At 41.7% G+C, this 23,534-nt stretch overlaps 1 protein-coding gene across 1 annotated transcript in view; it reads right to left on the bottom strand.

Moving 5' to 3' along the window:
- Positions 1 to 3,643: 3,643 nt before the first annotated feature.
- Positions 3,644 to 23,534, bottom strand: part of LOC135554799 (NACHT, LRR and PYD domains-containing protein 12-like) — a 28,134-nt gene continuing 8,243 nt past the window's right edge. The window contains exons 3-13 of the mRNA XM_064987236.1: positions 21,313 to 21,429; positions 19,999 to 20,115; positions 19,659 to 19,743; positions 19,301 to 19,529; positions 17,150 to 18,920; positions 15,062 to 15,235; positions 13,321 to 13,494; positions 6,835 to 7,008; positions 5,130 to 5,303; positions 4,885 to 4,931; positions 3,644 to 4,667 (exon numbers count right to left, since the gene is read on the bottom strand). Of these exons, the coding sequence (XP_064843308.1) occupies positions 4,129 to 4,667; positions 4,885 to 4,931; positions 5,130 to 5,303; positions 6,835 to 7,008; positions 13,321 to 13,494; positions 15,062 to 15,235; positions 17,150 to 18,920; positions 19,301 to 19,529; positions 19,659 to 19,743; positions 19,999 to 20,115; positions 21,313 to 21,429 (3,601 nt within the window). The 3' untranslated portion in view covers positions 3,644 to 4,128. The remainder of the gene's footprint in view (positions 4,668 to 4,884; positions 4,932 to 5,129; positions 5,304 to 6,834; positions 7,009 to 13,320; positions 13,495 to 15,061; positions 15,236 to 17,149; positions 18,921 to 19,300; positions 19,530 to 19,658; positions 19,744 to 19,998; positions 20,116 to 21,312; positions 21,430 to 23,534) is intronic.

Here is a 23,534-nt window from a genome sequence, read left to right as displayed (position 1 = left end):
CATGCAGGTCCTAGCTCCAACATGGAGGTCTTAGCTCCAACATGCAGGTCTTAGCTCCAACATGCAGGTCTTAGCTCCAACATGCAGGTCCTAGCTCCAACATGCAGGTCCTAGCTCCAACATGCAGGTCCTAGCTGTCCTAGCTCCAACATGCAGGTCTTAGCTCCAACATGCAGGTCTTAGCTCCAACATGCAGGTCTTAGCTCCAACATGCAGGTCCGAGCAACATGCAGGTCCTAGCTCCAACATGCAGGTCCTAGCTCCAACATGCAGGTCCTAGCTCCAACATGGAGGTCTTAGCTCCAACATGCAGGTCTTAGCTCCAACATGCAGGTCTTAGCTCCAACATGCAGGTCCTAGCTCCAACATGCAGGTCCTAGCTCCAACATGCAGGTCCTAGCTGTCCTAGCTCCAACATGCAGGTCTTAGCTCCAACATGCAGGTCTTAGCTCCAACATGCAGGTCTTAGCTCCAACATGCAGGTCCGAGCTCCAACATGCAGGTTCCGAGCTCCAACATGCAGGTCCTAGCTCCAACATGGAGGTCTTAGCTCCAACATGCAGGTCTTAGCTCCAACATGCAGGTCTTAGCTCCAACATGCAGGTCCTAGCTCCAACATGCAGGTCCTAGCTCCAACATGCAGGTCCTAGCTGTCCTAGCTCCAACATGCAGGTCTTAGCTCCAACATGCAGGTCTTAGCTCCAACATGCAGGTCTTAGCTCCAACATGCAGGTCCGAGCTCCAACATGCAGGTCCGAGCTCCAACATGCAGGTCCTAGCTCCAACATGCAGGTCCTAGCTCCAACATGGAGGTCTTAGCTCCAACATGCAGGTCTTAGCTCCAACATGCAGGTCTTAGCTCCAACATGCAGGTCCTAGCTCCAACATGCAGGTCCTAGCTCCAACATGCAGGTCCTAGCTGTCCTAGCTCCAACATGCAGGTCTTAGCTCCAACATGCAGGTCTTAGCTCCAACATGCAGGTCTTAGCTCCAACATGCAGGTCCGAGCTCCAACATGCAGGTCCGAGCTCCAACATGCAGGTCCTAGCTCCAACATGGAGGTCTTAGCTCCAACATGCAGGTCTTAGCTCCAACATGCAGGTCCTAGCTCCAACATGGAGGTCTTAGCTCCAACATGGAGGTCTTAGCTCCAACATGCAGGTCCTAGCTCCAACATGCAGTTCCTAGCTGTCCTAGCTCCAACATGCAGGTCTTAGCTCCAAAACGCAGGTCCTAGCTCCAACATGCAGGTCCTAGCTCCAACATGCAGGTCCTAGCTCCAAAATGCAGGTCTTAGCTCCAACATGCATGTCTTATCTGTCCTAGCTCCAACATGCAGGCCCTAGCTCCAACATGCAGGCCCTAGCTCCAACATGCAGGCCCTAGCTCCAACATGCAGGCCCTAGCTCCAACATGCAGGCCCTAGCTCCAACATGCAGGCCCTAGTTGAGCTCGCTAGTTGCTTCTGCCCTGTTCTGTTCTGCTCTACATGTTGTTGTTTCGTGGTGGAAAACTGAGTGTTTCCAGCATAACATGTCAGCCCTGTTACCCAGAGAAAAAAAGACTAGAAATGTTTTAGCAACTACATTTTTGGGTGATTCTTGAATTCAATTGCCACTTCCTGTTTCACACAACTGCTTCCATTCCTGCTCTCACAAGGGATTTTAATGATTTAATATGAATCCCTGTGGTCAACCGTATACTTTATTTGGCACTTAATAGACACTTTGTCCGTTTATATTTAACCTTTTGAGATCGGAAAACTGTTTTCTTTATTTTAGTTATTAATTTGAATGTGTTTATGACAGAATGTTAAAATTAGGTGAAGTTTTAGTTATGAATATAAATAGGTAATAATCTAGTGGCCAATCTAAATTGTAAAAGGCCCAACATGTTTCTTATTAGATTTCAGTTTGACTTGGATGGATATTTGATGTGGTTGAAAAACTATCAGCTTTTATGATGCTGATAAAGAAGCACCTTAACAGACGGCCTCGAACTGAGCAGTGTAGTCTACAGGTTATACACTGAGTGGACTAGATATTACTCTAACTGAGCAGTGTAGTCTATATTACAGGTTATACACTGAGTGGACTAGATATTACTCTAACTGAGCAGTGTAGCCTACAGGTTATACACTGAGTGGACTAGATATTACTCTAACTGAGCAGTGTAGTCTACAGGTTATAGACTGAGTGGACTAGATATTAATCTAACTGAGCAGTGTAGTCTACAGGTTATACACTGAGTGGACTAGATATTACTCTAACTGAGCAGTGTAGTCTACAGGTTATACACTGAGTGGACTAGATATTAATCTAACTGAGCAGTGTAGTCTACAGGTTATACACTGAGTGGATGAGATATTAGGAACAGTGTAGTCCCCTATTAACGTAACTTCATGGGAGTGACATCAACATTTTCAGAATATTCCTGTAATCGAACAAATGGAAACCACATGTGTGTGCCTGTGTCCAGTGTGTGTGTGTGTGTGTGTGTCAGTATCTCTGTGTCATAGCTGAATCCGAATTAGTTAGGTAACATTGATAAATTAGATGTTTTATTTACTTTCATCATATGTGAGATACATTAGGATGTGTTTTGTTGGACTACACTGTCGTCAGTTGCATTTTCCTTTCTTCTTTAGCCTCTCGCTAGTACCCATCCCGGATCCGGGATCGTGAATACAGCCTCAAGCTCATTACCATAACGCAACGTTAACTATTCATGAAAATCGCAAATGAAATGAAATAAATATGCTAGCTCTCAAGCTTAGCCTTTTCTTAACAACACTGTCATCTCAGATTTTCAAAATATGCTTTTCAACCATAGCAAAACAAGCATTTGTGTAAGAGTATTGATAGCTAGCGTAGCATTTAGCGGGCAACATTTTCACAAAAAACAGAAAAGCATTCAAATAAAATCATTTACCTTTGAAGAACTTCAAATGTTTTCAATGAGGAGACTCTCAGTTAGATAGCAAATGTTCAGTTTTTTCCTGAAAGATTCTTTGTGTAGGAGAAATCGCTCCGTTTTGTACATCACGTTTGGCTACCAAAAAAAACGAAAATTCAGTCATCAAAACGCCGAACTTTTTTCCAAATTAACTCCATAATATCGACTGAAACATGGCAAACGTTGTTTAGAATCAATCCTCAAGGTGTTTTTCACATATCTCTTCATTTATATATCGTTCGTGGAAGTCTGCTTTCTCCTCTGAAATCACATGGAAGAAGACTTGCAGCTGAAGATTGCGCACCAATTTCGACGCAGGACACCGGGCGGACACCTGGTAAATGTGGTCTCTTATGGTCAATCTTCCAATGATATGCCTTCAAATACGTCACAATGCTACAGACACCTTGGGGAAACGGCAGAACGTGTAGGCTTGTTCAGGGTGCATTCACAGCCATATAAGGAGACATTGGAAAACAGCGCCTCAAAAATGTTGCTCATTTCCTGTTTGAAGTTTCATCTTGGTTTCGCCTGTAGCATCAGTTCTGTGGCACTCACAGATAATATCTTTGCAGTTTTGGAAACGTCCGAGTGTTTTCTTTCCAAAGCTGTCAATTATATGCATAGTCGAGCATCTTTTCGTGACAAAATATCTTGTTTAAAATGGGAACGTTTTTTCATCCAAAAATGAAATACTGCCCCTAGAGTTCCAAGAGGTTAGGGAAAGTCACTTGGGGCCCAGAGAGGGGAGAGGTCAGATCAGAAAATATCAGAAAGGGAGAAGTCAGAATTGAACATTGTCTTCCAATGTGAATGTATCTGTTAAGGTGATGTTTTGGTACCTTTGTGAAGATCCTAAGATCTGTGGTTCGTCATGTGAGTTGAGAGGGGTGTATCTTGGCTATAAAAGATACTAAATATTATTTTCTAAACACTCTCATTAATAAACACTGAATTGATTTGAGAGTCACAGGGATGAAGCTCATATTATTAAAAGATGAGGTTGTGTGTGGTTTGTAAACTCTCCTCATTTATTAATACAGTAAATTATATAATCAAACACATGGAGACCGTGTGTGTGTGTGTGTGTCCAGTGTGTGTGTGTGTGTGTGTGTCCAGTGTGTGTGTGTGTGTGTGTGTGTGTGTGTCCAGTGTGTGTGTGTCCAGTGTGTGTCAGTGTCTCTGACACAGGGACACTGAGGAGTCAACATTATAAACCCCAAACCCTGGATAGAGGGGCTCAGTGAATGTGGAGGTGAATGTGTACAGGTGGGTCAGTGTGTCAGAGGAGGCTCTATAGAAGGACAGAGTACCGGCTGGCCAGTCCAGATACACTCCTACCCTGTGGGAGCTGGAGGGGCGGACGTCTATGGTAGTGTCGTTACTATTGTGCCAGGCAGCGTAACTGTTGTCAGAGCAGAACAGACTCCAGGACTTGTCATTGTATCCAAGCCAACATTCATCACCCCTTCCTCTCCTGTTGATTCCTTTATATGTCACTCCTATATCAGCTCTTCTCCCACTCCACTCTACCTCCCAGTAACAGCGCCCAGTCAGACCCTCTCTACACAGCACCTGTTCACAGTCCTCAAATCTCTCTGGGTGATCAGGATACGGCTGCTCCTCTCTCCTACATGTCACCTTTCTGTTCTCCTCAGAGAGAGAGAGGAGTCTGTTTACTGTGTTTGGGTCCAGTGTGAGATCACAGACATCTGATGGATGAAACCAGACACAATATTAGAAATCATCATAATTCACATTAGAATGTTAACTCACTTTTCACTAATTCATTTAATGTAGATGTTTCTAGGTATCAAAAGGAGAAGTTAAGGTAACTTGAGACTTGTTGAATGATCACATGTTATATATAAAACACACTTATTCCCATTAGTTACACACACACATAGTCACACAGCAGTCAACACTCACACTTTCTAATCCCAGGATTCATTGTGTACTCTCCACCATGTTCCACACTGTAGCGGTAAGCAGAAGAACAGACAGTCATTGAGGGATACGCTTGAACTCACACACACACACACACACACACACACACACACACACACACACACACACACACAACTTTGTCCAAGTGGTGGTCAGAATGTTTGTCTTAACCAGCCTGATAATTCCAACATGTCTGATATGAACATTGACATAAACCCTCTACATACTTGAGTTTCTCCAGTCTGCAGTGTGGATCCTCCAGTCCAGCAGAGAGCAGTCTGACTCCTGAGTCTCCTGGGTGATTGTAGCTCAGGTCCAGCTCTCTCAGGTGTGAGGGGTTTGACCTCAGAGCTGAGACCAGAGAAGCACAGCCTTCCTCTGTGACTAGACAGCGTGACAGCCTGCAAAGAGTCAAATCATATTAAAATCACACTGATATTTTTTGGTGGTGAAAATAGGGACAGTATATATATTTTTAATGTTCAGATATATCAGTGTCCTGAAACCTGCCATTCTATTCATCAATGGATGTTTCATTATTATAAATGACACATTTTCCAAGTATTGCTTGTCAATAGAAAGATGCATATTAACAAATATTTGAGTGGACTGACCAGACCAGTTTAAAAAGCAGTATCAGTCAAAAGACAGACAGTAAGGTATCAGATTTAGATTGTATTGAGTATACAGTCCACACCATATCTATTTAGACAGTGAGGTATCAGATTTAGATTGTATTGAGTATACAGTCCACACCATATCTATTTTGACAGTGAAGCTAACATTTTAAATGTGGCTCTATACTCCAACATTTTGGATTTCAGATCAAATGTTTCATATGAGGTGACAGTATATAATGTCACCTTTTATTTGAGGTTATTTTAATACATATCTGTTTCACTGTTTAGAAAAATAAAAGCACTTTATGTATCTAGTCCCCCTATTTGAAGAAGTCATAAGTATTCTGAACTATTAACTCGAGTGTATTAAAGTCGTTGAAAATGTAGTGTTTGGTCCACTATTCATTGAACGTAATGACTACATCAAGCTTGTGACTCAAACTTGTTGATTGCAGTTTGTTTTGGTTGTGTGTTAGGTTACATTTTTCCCAGTATTAAAATGGTGGTGGTAAGAATGTTTGTCCAATCATTCCTCGCTAATCTGAAGACATGCTCCTTTTCTCAATCACAACCCAGTGTTTGAGCTTTTTTGTTTTTTTGTTCTACTTTGTCTCTCTCTAATTCTCTCTCTCTTTCTCTCTTTCTGAGGACCTGAGCCCTAGGACCATGCCCCAGGACTACCTGACATGATGACTCCTTGCTGTCCCCAGTTCACCTGGCCGTGCTGCTGCTCCAGTTTCAACTGTTCTGCCTTATTATTATTCGACCATGTTGGTCATTTATGAACATTTGAACATCTTGGCCATGTTCTGTTATAATCTCCACCCGACACAGCCAGAAGAGGACTGGCCACCCCACATAGCCTGGTTCCTCTCCAGGTTTCTTCCTAGGTTTTGGCCTTTCTAGAGAGTTTTTCCTAGCCACCGTGCTTCTACACCTGCATTGTTTGTTGTTTGGGGTTTTAGGCTGGGTTTCTGTACAGCACTTTGAGATATCAGCTGATGTACGAAGGGCTATATAAATACATGTGATTTGATTTGATTTGATTAATAATAATGAGTGAGAATATTACAGAGGCTATAACAAAACATACTAACCTCTCACCATTAACCTAAAATAAAAGGTGACATTCTGTACTGTCACCTAATATGAAACATTCTATCTCAAATCAAAAATAATGGACCATAGCACCACATTTAGAACTGTAAGCTACACTGTCCTAACACATATGGTGTGGACTATGTGTGTCTGGTAAACACCTGTGGATCTAGTGAACAGTTATCACTTGTTGACCAACTACAGGAATACTGACCTCAGAGTCTCCAGTTTACAGTGGGGATTCTCCAGTCCAGCAGAGAGCAGCTTCACTCCTGAATCCTTCAGGTCATTGTTACTCAGATCCAGCTCTCTCAGGTGTGAGGGGTTTGACCTCAGAGCTGAGACCAGAGAAGCACAGCCTTCCTCTGTGACTAGACAGCCTGACAGCCTGCCAAGAGTCAAATCATATTAATATCACACTGATATTATTTGGTGTTGAAAATAGTGGCAGTATATTTTTTCCAACATATTCACATATATCTGTGTCCTGAAACCTGCCATATCTATTCATAAATGAATGAATCATTATTAGAAATGACAAATTACTAAAGTATTGCCTGCAGATAGAACAATGAATAGTATGAATATTTGAGTAGACTGACCAGACCAGTTTAAAAAGCAGTATCAGTCAAAAGACATACAGTGAGGAATCAGATTTAGATTGTATTGAGTATACAGTCCACACCATATCTATTTAGACAGTGAGGTATCAGATTTAGATTGTATTGAGTATACAGTCCACAACATATCTATTTAGACAGTGAGGTATCAGATTTAGATTGTATTGAGTATACAGTCCGCACCATATCTATTTAGACAGTGAGGTATCAGATTTAGATTGTATTGAGTATACAGTCCACACCATATCTATTTAGACAGTGAAACTAACATTTTAAATGTGACTCTATACTCCAGCATTTTGGATTTCAGATCAAATGTTTCATATGAGGTGACAGTATATAATGTCACCTTTTATTTGAGGATATTTTAATACAGTATCTGTTTCACCGTTTAGAAATAAAAGCACTTTATGTATCTCGTCCCCTATTTGAAGAAGTCATAAGTATTCTGACCAATTCACTCACAGTGTATTAAAGTTGTCAAAAGTTTAGTATTTGGTCCCATATTCTTTGAACACAATGACTACATCAAGCCTGTGACTGCATGATTTAGAAAGATCATGAATGAATCATGAATAATATTGAGTGACAAAGTTACAGAGGCTACAACATAACATGCTAAACTCTCACCATTACCAATAACACAGGGGGTCTGATCTTTGTTCCTCTGTAACTTTCTCATTCATCATTATTCTCGATTCATTCCTGATTATTCATCATCATAGTAGCATCCACATGAATGTAGAAGTGTTCAGAAACATCTTCTATTCTTACTGACAATACAAGTGAAGTGACTCCAAAATGACAGGACATTATTCACCATTCAGTTTCTATTAGGAAAACATCTAAAACACAACCAAGACAAACTGCAAATTAATTCAACAAGTTTGTAGAGTCACAAGGTTAATGTCATTTAAAAATTATATATTTTTCACCTTTATTTAATACTGGTAATGAGTGGAGAACAGGAGGGCTTCTTAAAAGAAAAAATATCAGGTCTGTGAGAGCCGGAATTCTTACTGGTTGGTAGGTGGTTGGAGGCTTCAACAAAACATGCTAACCTCTCACCATTACCAATAACAGAGGCTACAACAAAACATGCTAACCTCTCACCATTACCAATAACAGAGGCTACAACAAAACATGCTAACCTCTCACCATTACCAATAACAGAGGCTACAACAAAACATGCTAACCTCTCACCATTACCAATAACAGAGGCTACAACAAAACATGCTAACACCATTACCAAAACAGAGGCTACAACAAAACATGCTAACCTCTCACCATTACCAATAACAGAGGCTACAACAAAACATGCTAACCTCTCACCATTACCAATAACAGAGGCTACAACAAAACATGCTAACCTCTCACCATTACCAATAACAGAGGCTACAACAAAACATGCTAACCTCTCACCATTACCAATAACAGAGGCTACAACAAAACATGCTAACCTCTCACCATTACCAATAACAGAGGCTACAACAAAACATGCTAACCTCTCACCATTACCAATAACAGAGGCTACAACAAAACATGCTAACCTCTCACCATTACCAATAACAGAGGGGGTCTGATCTTTGTGCCTCTAAATTTCTCATTCATCATCATTCTCGATTCATTCCTGATTATTCATCATCATAGTAGCATCCACATGAATGTAGAAGTGTTCAGAAACATCTTCTATTCTTACTGACAATACAAGTGAAGTGACTCCAAAATGATAGGACATTATTCACCATTCAGTTTCTATCAGGAAAAACATCCAAAACACAACCAAGACAAACTGCAAATTAATTCAACAAGTTAGTAGAATCACAAGCTTAATGTAATCACTGCAGGCTTGGAATATGGGACCAAATACTAAACTTTTGACAAAATTAATTTGTCAAAATAATTAAGACTTCTTCAAATGGGAGAACTAAACTCAGCATAAAAAGAAACGTCGTCTCACTGTCAACTGCGTTTATTTTCAGCAAACTTAATTAACATGTGTAAATATTTGTATAAACATAACATTCAACAACTGACACATAAATTGAACAAGTTCCACAGACATGTGACTAACAGAAATGGAATAATGTGTCCCTGAACAAAGGGTGGGGTCAAAATCAAAAGTAAGTCAATATCTGGTGTGGCCACCAGCTGCACTAAGTACTGCAGTGCATCTCCTCCTCATGGACTGCACCAGATTTGCCAGTTCTTGCTGTGAGATGTTACTCCACTCTTCAACCTAGGCACCTGCAAGTTCCCGGACATTTTGGGGGAATGGCCCTAGCCCTCACCCTCCGATCCAACAGGTCCCAGATGTGCTCAATGGGATTGATAACCGGGCTCTTCGCTGGCCATGGCAGAACACTTGTGGTGAAATCTGCACAGAGCCTTCACCGTGTACTGACACTTTAAGAGCACATGAGCAGTAAGGAAGGAGGAGATAAAGAGATCTCATTCAGCTCTTTGGGGAGGGGCTCTTGGGTGGCGCGACAGTTTGATTGTGTGTGCTGTACTGCAGAAGTTTTGTTTGTTTTCAGCGTTTGTAGTTTATAACGTATTTAAGTCAATCATCAGTGTGATCGCTTTAGATCGTGGTTGTTTTTGTTTGGGACCGCGCCCGTTATGGATCGCATGGATAAGTAGCAACATTGTTGCGAAGCCTTAACATACAAACCAACAAACCATCGGACAGTCAGACCGTACACCGGCAGGCCTGAAGACCACAGCTAAGATTTCTCTTTTTCTCTCTCTTTCTCTTCCCTCTCGTTCCAGTGCTTTACCCTGCAACAGACTCTATTTTTCAAATGCACTTCCCATTGAAGTTCATTAGAGTTGGACTATTATTGCCCTGCCAGAAGTATTTTGATGGACATTTTAGTTAAAAGGGAGGTTGCTTGCAAGTTGTGTATTGTTATGTGAACTGTATTGAGGTGAGGTGTACTAATGACATGTGGCCGAGAAGACTGTGGACATTTTTAAGGCCTTTGTTGTGTCGATGAACACCCCCCACATTCATACCCTCCGCACTCATCCACTAGAAAATAATACAGATTATTGCAAATCCTCTGTTGATGACTGGGTTCGTTCTTGTATGACGTTGCTGTTTAATTGCTCTGCCATTATTAGTATTAGTATTATTGTATGAGGTATTTTTGTTGGGGTTACCCCTGTGCTGTGATGTGGGTTTTATATGGTGTGTAATCTCTTTTCTCTCCACTGGCTATCTGGTAAACAGGCTACACTCTAGGCAGTCTCTTCTGCTGATGTGTGTGGGTCTGGTAGTGGAACTCTCTCTATTCTACTCTTTTCCTTTCGGGACGGTTAATACCTGCCTGGCGCCCGAACAAAATCTTTCTTTACCCCTCTCTAATAAATACCGCTACACACTGACATTCCTGTCTTGCAGGAAATCACGCGCAAAACAAGCAGTATGGCTGATGGCATTGTCATGCTGGATGGTCATGTCAGGATGAGCCTGCAGGAAGGGTACCACATGAGGGAGGAAGATGTCTTCCCTGTAACGCACAGCTTTGAGATTGCCTGCAATGACAACAAACTCAGTCCGATGATGCTGTGACACACCTCCCCAGACCAAGACGGACCCTCCACCTCCAAATCGATCCCACTCCAGAGTACAGGCCTCGGTGTAATGCTCATTCCTTCGACGATAAATGCGAATACGACCATCACCCCTGGTGAGCCAAAACTGCAATTCGTCAGTGAAGAGCACTTTTTGCCAGTCCTGTCTGGTCCAGCGACAGTGGGTTTGTGCCTATAGGCGACGGTGTTGCCAGTGATTTCTGGGGAGGACCTGCCTTACAACAGGTATACAAGCCCTCAGTCCAGCCTCTCTCAGCCTATTACGGACAATCTGAGCACTGGAGGAGGGATTGTGTGTTCCGGTGTAACTCGGGCAGTTGTTGTTGCCATCCTGTACCTGTCCCGCAGGTGTGATGTTCGGATGTACCGATCCTGCGCAGGTGTTGTTACACGTGGTCTGCCACTGCGAGGACGATCAGCTGTCCATCCTGTCTCCCTTTAGCGCTGTCTTAGGCGTCTCACAGTACAGACATCACAATTTATTTCCATGGCCACATCTGCAATCCTCATGCCTCCTTGCTGCATGCCTAAGGCACGTTCATGCAACTGAGCAGGGACCCTGGGCATCTTTCTTTTGGTGTTTTTCAGAGTCAGTAGAAAGGCCTCTTTAATGTCCTAAGTTTTCATAACTGTGATCTTCATTGCCTACCGTCTGTAAGCTGTAAATGTCTAAACGACCGTCCCACAGGTGCATGTTCATTAATTGTTTATGGTTCATTGAACAAGCATGGGAAACAGTGCTTAAACCCTTTTCAAAAAAGATCTGTGAAGTTATTTGGATTTTTACAATTTATCTTTGAAAGACAGGGTCCTGAAAAAGGGATGTTTCTTTTTTGAGGAATTTAGATACATAAAGTGCCTCCATATCTCAACGGTAAAATATAAGGTTGTGGTCAAAAGTTTTGAAAGACACAAATATTAATATTCACAAAGTCTGCTGCCTCAGGACAAGTCTGGAGATCACTCTGTCATGCTGATTGAGTTCGAATAACAGACTGGAAGCTTCAAAAGGAGGGTGGTGGTTGGAATCATTGTTCTTCCTCTGTCAAACATTGTTCTTCCTCTGTCAAACATTGTTACCTGCAAGGAAACTTGTGTTGTCAACATTGCTTTGCACAGAAAGGGCTTCACAGGCAAGGATATTGCTGCCAGTAAGATTGCATCTAAATCAACCATTTATCGGATCATCAAGAACTTCAAGGAGAGCGGTTCAATTGTTGTGAAGAAGGCTTCAGGGCGCCCAAGAAAGTCCAGCAAACACCAGGACCATCTCCTAAAGTTGATTCAGCTGCGGGATTGGGGCACCACCAATACAGAGCTTGCTCAGGAATGGCAGCAGGCAGGTGTGAGTGCATCTGCATGCACAGTGAGGCAAAGTCTTTTGGAGGATGGCCTGGTGTCAAGAAGGGCAGCAAAGAAGCCACTTCTCTCCAGGAACAACATCTGGGACAGACTTATATTCTGCAAAAGGTACAGCGATTGGACTGCTGAGGACTGGGGTAAAGTCATTTTCTCTGATGAATCCCCTTTCCAATTGTTTGGGGCATCCGGAAAAAGGCTTGTCCGGAGAAGACAAGGAGAGCGCTACCATCAGTCCTGTGTCATGCCAACAGTAAAGCATCCTGAGACCATTCATGTGTGGGGTTGTTTCTCAGCCAAGGGAATGGGATCACTCACAATTTTGCCTAAGAACACAGCCATGAATAAAGAATGGTACCAACACATCCTCCAAGAGCAACTTCTCCCAACCATCCAGGAACAGTTTGGTGACGAACAATGCCGTTTCCAGCATGATGGAGCACCTTGCCATAAGGCAAAAGTGATAACTAAGTGGCCTGGGGAACAAAACATTGATATTTTGGGTCCATGGCCAGGAAACTCCCCAGACCTTAATCCCATTGAGAACTTGTGGTCAACCCTCAAGAGGCAGGTGGATATACAAAAACCCACACATTCTGACAAACTCCAAGCATTGATTATGTAAGAATAGGCTGCCATCAGTCAGGATGTGGCCCAGAAGTTAATTGACAGCATGCCAGGGCGGATTGCAGAGGTCTTGAGAAAGAAGGGTCAACACAGCAAATATTGACTCTTTGCATCAACTTCATGTAATTGTCAATAAAAGCCTTTGACACTTATGAAATGCTTGTAATTATACTTCAGTATTCCAGTAACAACTGACAAAAATATCTAAAGACACTGTAGCAGCAAACCTTGTGGAAATTACTATTTGTTTCATTCTCAAAACTTTTGGCCACGACTGTATATGTATGAGTACCTTTAAATAAAAGGTGACATTCTGTACTGTCACATAATATGAAACATTATGTCTCAAATCCAAAATGCTGGAGAAAAGCACCACATTTAAAACTGTAAGCTTCACTGTCCAAACACATATGGTGTGGACTATGTGTGCCTGGTAAATACATGTGGATCTGGTGAACAGTTATCACTTGTTGACCAACTACAGGAATACTGACCTCAGAGTCTCCAGTTTACAGTGGGGATTCCCCAGTCCAGCAGAGAGCAGCTTCACTCCTGAATCCTTCAGGTCATTGTTACTCAGATCCAGCTCTCTCAGGTGTGAGGGGTTTGACTCCAGAGCTGAGACCAGAGAAGCACAGCCTTCCTCTGTGACTAGACAGCCTGACAGCCTGACAAAGAGTCAAATCATATTAAAATCACACTGATATTCTTTGGTGGTGAAAATAGTGGCAGTATATTTTTTTCAACATATTCAGATACATCAGTGTCCTGAAACCTTCCATATATTTTCATAAATGAATGTATCATCATTAAAAATGACAAATGATTAAATCATTACCTGAGGATAGACACATGTAAAGTACAAATATTATAGTAGACTGACCAGACCAGTTTAAAAAGTAGTATCAGTCAGAAGACAGACAGTGAGGTATCAGATTTAGATTGTATTGAGTATACAGTCCACACCATATCTATTTAGACAGTGAGGTATCAGATTTAGATTGTATTGAGTATACAGTCCTCACCATATCTATTTAGACAGTGAGGAATCAGATTTAGATTGTATTGAGTATACAGTCTACAGCATATCTATTTAGACAGTGAGGAATCAGATTTAGATTGTATTGAGTAAATGTGGCTCTATACTCCAACATTTTGGATTTCAGATCAAATGTTTCATATGAGGTGACAGTATATAATGTCACCTTTTTATTTTAAGATGTTTTAATACATATCTGTTTCACGTTTTGAAATGAAAACACTTTATGTTTCCAGTCTCCCCATTAGAAGAAGACATAAGTAATCTGACAAATTTACTTATAGTGTATTAAAGTAGTCTAAAGTTTAGTATTTGGTCGTTTTTTGGATTGTGTTTTGAGCAACAATAAAATGGTGGATGATGACTGGAGTAATTTTCTGTCTAAGAGAGTAGATAACATGTTTCTACACAATAATAAATCAATCCTGATGATTAATTTAAGAAAAATCATGAAAGAATCATGAATAATAATGAGTGAGAAAGTTACAGAGACTACAACAAAACATGCTAACCTCTCACCATTACCAATAACAGAGGCTACAACAAAACATGCTAACCTCTCACCATTATCAATAACAGAGGCTACAACAAAACATGCTAACCTCTCACCATTACCAATAACAGAGGCTACAACAAAACATGCTAACCTCTCACCATTACCAATAACAGAGGCTACAACAAAACATGCTAACCTCTCACCATTACCAGTAACAGAGGCTACAACTAAACATGCTAACCTCTCACCATTACCAATAACAGAGACTACAACAAAACATGCTAACCTCTCACCATTACCAATAACAGAGACTACAACAAAACATGCTAACCTCTCACCATTACCAATAACAGAGGGGGTCTGATCTTTGTTCCTCTGTAACTTTCTCATCCATCATTATTCTCGATTCATTCCTGATTATTCATCATCATAGTAGCATCCACATGAATGTAGAAGTGTTCAGAAACATCTTCTATTCTTCCTGACAATACAAGTGAAGTGACTCCAAAATGACAGGACATTATTCACCATTCAGTTTCTATCAGGATTTACTATTAATAACTATTAAAAACATTCCAAAACATCATCCAAAACATCATCCAAAACACAACAAGTTAAACAGAAATACATGTGTGTCTGGTAAACACATGTGGATCTGGTGAACAGTTATCACTTGTTGACCAACTACAGGAATACTGACCTCAGAGTCTCCAGTTTACAGTGGGGATTCCCCAGTCCAGCAGAGAGCAGCTTCACTCCTGAATCATTCAGGTCATTGTTACTCAGGTCCAGCTCTCTCAGGTGTGAGGGGTTTGACTCCAGAGCTGAGACCAGAGAAGCACAGCCTTCCTCTGTGACTAGACAGCCTGACAGCCTGACAAAGAGATCATCATGACTTCACAAACACACTGTTCATTTAACACCAGTAGTGTAGAAGGACAATGGGAGATGCATTTGGTTTATTCTCTCAAACAACATATAGATTCATCTACCGTTTCCTAGACTTGTATGGTCATATTGTTATACTAATGTGAAAATCAATGCATTTATTCAATATGTTTTTCAATACAATATTATATACGGTGCCTTGCGAAAGTATTCGGCCCCCTTGAACTTTGCGACCTTTTGCCACATTTCAGGCTTCAAACATGAAGATATAAAACTGTATTTTTTTGTGAAGAATCAACAACAAGTGGGACACAATCATGAAGTGGAACGACATTTATTGGATATTTCAAACTTTTTTAACAAATCAAAAACTGAAAAATTGGGCGTGCAAAATTATTCAGCCCCCTTAAGTTAATACTTTGTAGCGTCACCTTTTGCTGCGATGACAGCTGTAAGTCGCTTGGGGTATGTCTCTATCAGTTTTGCACATCGAGAGACTGAATTTTTTTCCCATTCCTCCTTGCAAAACAGCTCGAGCTCAGTGAGGTTGGATGGAGAGCATTTGTGAACAGCAGTTTTCAGTTCTTTCCACAGATTCTCGATTGGATTCAGGTCTGGACTTTGACTTGGCCATTCTAACACCTGGATATGTTTATTTTTTAACCATTCCATTGTAGATTTTGCCTTATGTTTTGGATCATTGTCTTGTTGGAAGACAAATCTCCGTCCCAGTCTCAGGTCTTTTGCAGACTCCATCAGGTTTTCCAGAATGGTCCTGTATTTGGCTCCATCCATCTTCCCATCAATTTTAACCATGTTCCCTGTCCCTGCTGAAGAAAAGCAGGCCCAAACCATGATGCTGCCACCACCATGTTTGACAGTGGGTATGATGTGTTCAGGGTGATGAGCTGTGTTGCATTTACGCCAAACATAACGTTTTGCATTGTTGTCAAAAAGTTCAATTTTGGTTTCATCTGACCAGAGCACCTTCTTCCACATGTTTGGTGTGTCTCCCAGGTGGCTTGTGGTAAACTTTAAACGACACTTTTTATGGATATCTTTAAGAAATGGCTTTCTTCTTGCCACTCTTCCATAAAGGCCAGATTTGTGCAATATACGACTTATTGTTGTCCTATGGACAGAGTCTCCCACCTCAGCTGTAGATCTCTGCAGTTCATCCAGAGTGATCATGGGCCTCTTGGCTGCATCTCTGATCAGTCTTCTCCTTGTATGAGCTGAAAGTTTAGAGGGACGGCCAGGTCTTGGTAGATTTGCAGTGGTCTGATACTCCTTCCATTTCAATATTATCGCTTGCACAGTGCTCCTTGGGATGTTTAAAGCTTGGGAAATATTTTTGTATCCAAATCTGGCTTTAAACTTCTTCACAACAGTATCTCGGACCTGCCTGGTGTGTTCCTTGTTCTTCATGATGCTCTCTGCGCTTTTAACGGACCTCTGAGACTATCACAGTGCAGGTGCATTTATACGGAGACTTGATTACACACAGGTGGATTGTATTTATCATCATTAGTCATTTAGGTCAACATTGGATCATTCAGAGATCCTCACTGAACTTCTGGAGAGGGTTTGCTGCACTGAAAGTAAAGGGGCTGAATAATTTTGCACGCCTAATTTTTCAGTTTTTGATTTGTTAAAAAAGTTTGAAATATCCAATAAATGTCGTTCCACTTCATGATTGTGTCCCACTTGTTGTTGATTCTTCACAAAAAATACAGTTTTATATCTTTATGTTTGAAGCCTGAAATGTGGCAAAAGGTCGCAAAGTTCAAGGGGGCCGAATACTTTCTCAAGGCACTGTACATATTATAATGCATATTTTTCTCTAAAATGAATATTTCTTCCTGATGATTAGTACTTGAATGTCATGTTATTTACTCACAGAACAGCTCTGGAGGCTTTGACCACTGGCAGCAGCCTCAGAAGACCTTCCTCTGATCTGGAGTATTTCTTCAGGTCAAACACATCCAGCTCCTTTTCTGAAGTCAGCAACACAAAGACCAGAGCTGACCACTGTGCAGGTGACAGGTTGGGTTTTGAGAGACTTCCTGATCTCAGGTAGCTTTGGATCTCCTCCACTAGAGAATGGTCATTCAGTTCATTCAGACAGTGGAACAGATTGATGCTCCTCTCTGGAGAGGGATTCTCCCTGATCCTCTCCTTGATGTACTTGACTGTTTCTTCATGGCTCTGTGAGCTGCTTCTTGTCTTTGTCAGTAGACCTCGTAAGTGCTTCTGATTGGACTCCAGTGAGAGGCCAAGAAGGAAGCGGAGGAAAAGGTCCAGGTTTCCTGTCTCACTTTGTAAGGCTTTGTCCACAGCACTCTTGTAGAAAGTAACTACAGACTTGTCTTTTGTTTGCAGTTTGTCCATTAGATTCTCATTGTTGTTGATGAATGAGAGGAACACATATACAGCAGCCAGAAACTCCTGAATGCTCAGATGAACAAAGCAGTACACCTTGTACTGGTACAGCCCACATTCCTCTTTAAAGAGCTGTGTGCACAATCCTGAGTACACTGAGGCTTCATTGACATCAATGCCAGCCTCTTTCAGGTCTTCTTCATAGAAAATCAGATTGCCCTTCACAAGCTGTTGAAAAGCCAGTTTTCCCAGTGACAGAATGTTTTCTTTATTCCAGTGTGGATCTGTCTCTTCTTTCCCAAGATACTTTTCATTCTTCTGTTTGGTATGAAACTCCACAAGGTGTGTGTACATCTCAGTCAGAGTCTTGGGCATCTCTTCTCTCTTATGTTCCAGCATGTGTTCAAGGACTGTTGCAGAAATCCAACAGAAGACTGGAATGTGGCACATGATGTTGAGGCTCCTTGATGTCTTTATGTGTGAGATGATTCTGCTGGCCAGGTCCTCATCACTGAATCTCTTCCTGAAGTACTCCTCCTTCTGTGGGTCATTGAACCCTCGTACCTCTGCCACCTGGTCAACACACCCTGAAGGGATCTTATTGGCTGCTGCAGGTCGGGTAGTTATCCAGATGAGAGCAGAGGGAAGCAGATTTCCCTTGATGAGATTTGTCAGCAGAACATCCACTGAGGTTGACTCTGTGACGTCCCAACAGATCTTGTTCTTCTGGAAGTCTAGGGGCAGTCGGCACTCATCCAGACCATCAAAGATGAACAGAACTTTGTACTTGTTGTAGTTGGAGATTCTTGAATCTTTAGTTTCCATTGAGAAGTGATTGAGAAGTTCAATGAAAGTGTAGTTGTCCTCTTTCATCAAATTCAGCTCCCGGAAAGGGAATGAAAATACAAATTGGACATCCTGATTAGCTTTTCCTTCAGCCCAATCCAGAATGAACTTCTGCACAGAGACTGTTTTTCCAATGCCAGCGACTCCCTTTGTCAGCACAGTTCTGATAGGTTTGTCTTGTCCAGTTAAGGGTTTGAAGATGTCGTTACATTTGATTGCAGTCTCTGGTCTTGCTTGTTTCCTGGTTGTTGTCTCAATCTGTCTCAGCTCATGTTCATTATTGACCTCTCCTGTTCCACCCTCTGTGATGTAGAGCTCTGTGTAGATCCTATTGAGAAGTGTTGGGTTTCCTTGTTTAGCGATCCCCTCAAATACACATTGAAACTTCTTCTTTAGATTTGATTTGAGTTCACGTTGGCAAATCACAGCAGGATCATCTGAATCTAGAAATAACACAGAGGATATTAATATTACATCTGAGTTAATGCCTACAGTATTGTAGGACTTTTATAAAGTTTAAATTATAATAATTTATTCTCTAAACTGACTGTATAAATGTGTATATGTTTTCATAATGCATTACAGACTGGTGTGACTGATTATATTATTATTGGTATTATTGATGGTATTATTAATGTTCTCTCTCTCTCTCTCTAAATTAATCACCACAACACATCCCTGCTGCAACTTGATGAGGTCACTAGGTTTTGTGTTAAGGCTGCTACAATATCATTGAGTTACACAGCTACTTACACAGCTGTACTTTAGCTACAGCTTTTAAATGTTATAAAGCATCATTCAACATGAGGCAGACAGCTCTTACATTTATCCAGTGTGTCAGCAAGCTCCTTCTGGTTCATTTTCCTCAGGATGTGCAGTGTGATCTTCAGAGCCCCCTCTCTGGCACTGCTCTCCTGCTGCTCATCTTCAGCATCCACCACTTCCTTATCCTGCTTCTGACTCTCAAAGCCTTCTGGGAGTTCTGGACTAAGAATCCTCTTGAACATCTTCAGCTCGTTCTTCAAAAATGTCATAATATTCTCTTCTAGCAACTGAAAAAAATAAAGTAAATAAGTTAAGCAAGAGAAGAAATGCTTTCTCATTAACACATTAATGAATGATTGACAGATCAACTTTACTTGAGGAAAACAAAAACAAATGTACATAACAGGACCACATACACTGAATATGGAGGCCAGGTCTGTTTGATGACTCTGGGAAGACTGACCACTGAGAATCTCTGACTCTGATCTCTCCTGTTGGTTTCTGTGGACAAAACATGAGATTACTTCTCCTCATCCAGGGAGTACACACACACACACACACACACACACACACACACACACACACACGTTGGGAATGTTGTGTCTGTTTAATATTGTTTTAGGACTATGAAAATGGACAAAAGGATGAGCCTATGGATTATGAAAACAACAACAATAAATGGGAAAATGAGAGAGGAGAAATGACTAGAGACAGTGTTGTTTAACTCACTGAACAGGACCCATGAGTTCTTCTTACCTTTGTTCAGTAGAAAAGTCTCCCTCTCTAAAGGTTAGAGGAGGTTTCATAGACCGGTCACTCTTCATGGACACACAGCTAGGAACAGGGGAGGCTGGTCTCTCCTGCTGGATTGGACTTCAACACAACAGAGACAAACATTACATCTCTCATCTACTCTGAGCTCAGATGGGGAAACATAAGAAGAGTTTCATTGCAAAACACTATATATCACTTTTCAGTAATGTTAGTAAATTAGCTTTTATTGTTTAAAGCATTTCTGAAAGAGATTGGTGTTTTTTTTCTCTATCTAATCATGGCATGGGATTGTTCACTATCTAATCATGGTATGGGATTGATATGTACAGATATGAATTTGTTTAAAATCACTTGATGTCTTCATTTCAGAGACAAATAATAATGTTTTTTTCCTCAAAATGCTATATATTTGCCTCACTCTCAAATGTTACCTACCGGAATAATGAGGCTATAAGGAGTACCAGTACTGAGTCAATGTGCAGGGTACTAGGTAGTTGAGGTAATAATGAAACTATAAGGAGAACCAGTACTGAGTCAATGTGCAGGGTACCAGGTAGTTGAGGTAATAATGAGACTATAAGGAGAACCAGTACTGAGTCAATGTGCAGGGTACCAGGTAGTTGAGGTAATAATGAGTCTATAAGGAGAACCAGTACTGAGTCAATATGCAGGGTACCAGGTAGTTGAGGTAATAATGAGACTATAAGGAGTACCAGTACTGAGTCAATGTGCAGGGTACCAGGTAGTTGAGGTGATAATGAGACTATAAGGAGTACCAGTACTGAGTCAACAGGGTACCAGGTAGTTGAGGTAATAATGAGACTATAAGGAGAACCAGTACTGAGTCAATGTGCAGGGCACCAGGTAGTTGAGGTAATAATGAGTCTATAAGGAGTACCAGTACTGAGTCAATGTGCAGGGTACCAGGTAGTTGAGGTAATATGTACATGTAGGTAAAGGTAAAAGTGACTAGAAAATCAGGATAGAGATTACCACTCCTCACCCAGGGAGCACACACACACACACACACACACACACACACACACACACACACACACACACACACACACACACACACACACACACACACACACACACACACACACACACACACACACACACACAATGTTGTGTTTGTTTAATATTGTTTTAGGACTATGGAAATTGACAAAATAATTAGCCTATGGAGTATGAAAACAATGAAAACAACAACAATAAATGGGAAAATGGGAGAGGAGAAATGACTAGAGACAGTGTTGTTTAACTCACTGACCAGGACCCATGAGTTCTTCTTACCTTTGTTCAGTAGAAAAGTCTCCCTCTCTTAAGTTTAGAGGTTGACTAATAGACCGGTCACTCTTCATGGACACACAGCTGGGAACAGGGGAGGCTGGTCTCTCCTGCTTGATTGGGCTTCAACACAACAGAGACAAACATTACATCTCATCTACTCTGAGCTCAGATGGGGAAACATAAGAAGAGTTTAATTCCAAAAAGCTATGTATCCATTTTCAGAAACGTTTGAAAATTAGCTTTTATTAGCTTTTATTGTTTAAAGAAGTTATGTTTATGTTAAGTTATGTTTTTTGCTAAATAAGATGGCACGTGAGTACCTGCTTCTATAAACCAATGAGGAGATGGCACGTGGGAGGAGATGGGACCTGCTTCTATTAACCAATGAGGAGATGGGACATGGGTACCTGCTTCTATTAACCAATGAGGAGATGGCACGTGGGTACCTGCTTCTATTAACCAATGAGGAGATGGCACATGGGTACCTGCTTCTATAAACCAATGAGGAGATGGCACGTGGGTACCTGCTTCTATAAACCAATGAGGAGATGGCACATGGGTACCTGCTTCTATTAACCAATGAGGAGATGGCACGTGGGTACCTGCTTCTATTAACCAATGAGGAGATGGCACATGGGTACCTGCTTCTATTAACCAATGAGGAGACCAATGAGGAGATGCAGCGTGATCTGCGTCTCAAATAGAACTGACTTCCAGACGTTAGTTAATGGCGCGAGCAGTGTGTCATTTTTAATAACGAATTTCATTAAGCGACGCGAGCGTTGTGGTCAGTCTGTCAGCCCATACCTGCTATTGAGGCGCCCTGAAAATAATATTCAAAAGTTTGGTCCTTGGACACAGACGGGTTAAACACTAAAGTTACCGTCCATCTAGTGAAGAGAGGAGAACCGGACAGAGGTAGGCAGCATCCGTCAACGAGAGAGGGAGAAGCCTCACCGGGATTTAACAGGTGGAAGAAACAACCGGGAGCTCCATCGGTCCACAAGAAATGCAGACAGCCGGTGATGATGTAGTGGTAGCTATGGTAACTAGGATGCTGCTGGTAGAGTAGCTTGCTAGCTTACCGAGCTGTACCGACTAGCTAGTATAACTAGGATGCTGCTGGTAGAGTAGCTTGCTAGCTTACCGAGCTGTACCGACTAGCTAGGATAACTAGGATGCTGCTGGTAGAGTAGCTAGCTAGCTTACCGAGCTGTACCGATTAGCTAGGATAACTAGGATGCTGCTGGTAGAGTAGCTAGCTAGCTTACCGAGCTGTACCGATTAGCTAGGATAACTAGGATGCTCCTGGTAGAGTAGCTAGCTAGCTTACCGAGCTGTACCGACTAGCTAGGATAACTAGGATGCTGCTGGTAGAGTAGCTAGCTAGCTTACCGAGCTGTACCGATTAGCTAGGATAACTAGGATGCTACTGGTAGAGTAGCTAGCTAGCTTACCGAGCTGTACCGACTAGCTAGGATATCTAGGATGCTGCTGGTAGAGTAGCTAGCTAGATTACCGAGCTGTATTGACTAGCTAGGATAACTAGGATGCTGCTGGTAGAGTAGCTAGCTAGATTACCGAGCTGTACCGACTAGCTAGGATAACTAGGATGCTGCTGGTAGAGTAACTAGCTAGCTTACCGAGCTGTACCGACTAGCTTGGTTAGTTAGCAGGTCGTTCATCTGTCCCTCGTCTCGATGATGAATCCGGTGAAACACAAATTGAAACAAGGATAGAGAGTGAAAAGGATCTGGCTACACTCACACTGTCCCTGACCGTAAAGAAAAAAGCAAATTGAACAGTAAACTTCGGTGTCTCAACACTGTAACAAACTCCGTCGTTATTCCCCAAGATCACCTCAGTCCACTCTGCGCGTAACCGGCTTGGCGCCACACCGAATGTGGACGTGGACAGTTCTGTACGGGGACATCGGACATGAGCCGTGCAACACAATCAACTAAACCCAGTCTTGACAGTGGGTAACATTGGTAATATTCATTTTTTATCATTATGTAAAACAAACATTCTGTTTTTTTTACAACAATATGTTGAGATCAGGGACCATACCCACAAAGTGTCTCAGAGTAGAACATTGGTCGTATAAGTGCTGAGAATAAAGACAGTTTACACTTTATGGGTATAAATTAAAGCTATGCATGAAGTCTCTAGTCCCACCTCGTCAGCAGATATTTAGGACACCTGGTGAGCTGTCCTAAGTAGTT

The sequence above is a fragment of the Oncorhynchus masou genome, chromosome 14, assembly GCF_036934945.1.
Source record: "Oncorhynchus masou masou isolate Uvic2021 chromosome 14, UVic_Omas_1.1, whole genome shotgun sequence".
Classification (NCBI taxonomy): domain Eukaryota; kingdom Metazoa; phylum Chordata; class Actinopteri; order Salmoniformes; family Salmonidae; genus Oncorhynchus; species Oncorhynchus masou.
The sequence above is the reverse complement of the archived record's forward strand: the minus strand, read 5'-3'. Positions and strand labels throughout refer to the sequence as shown.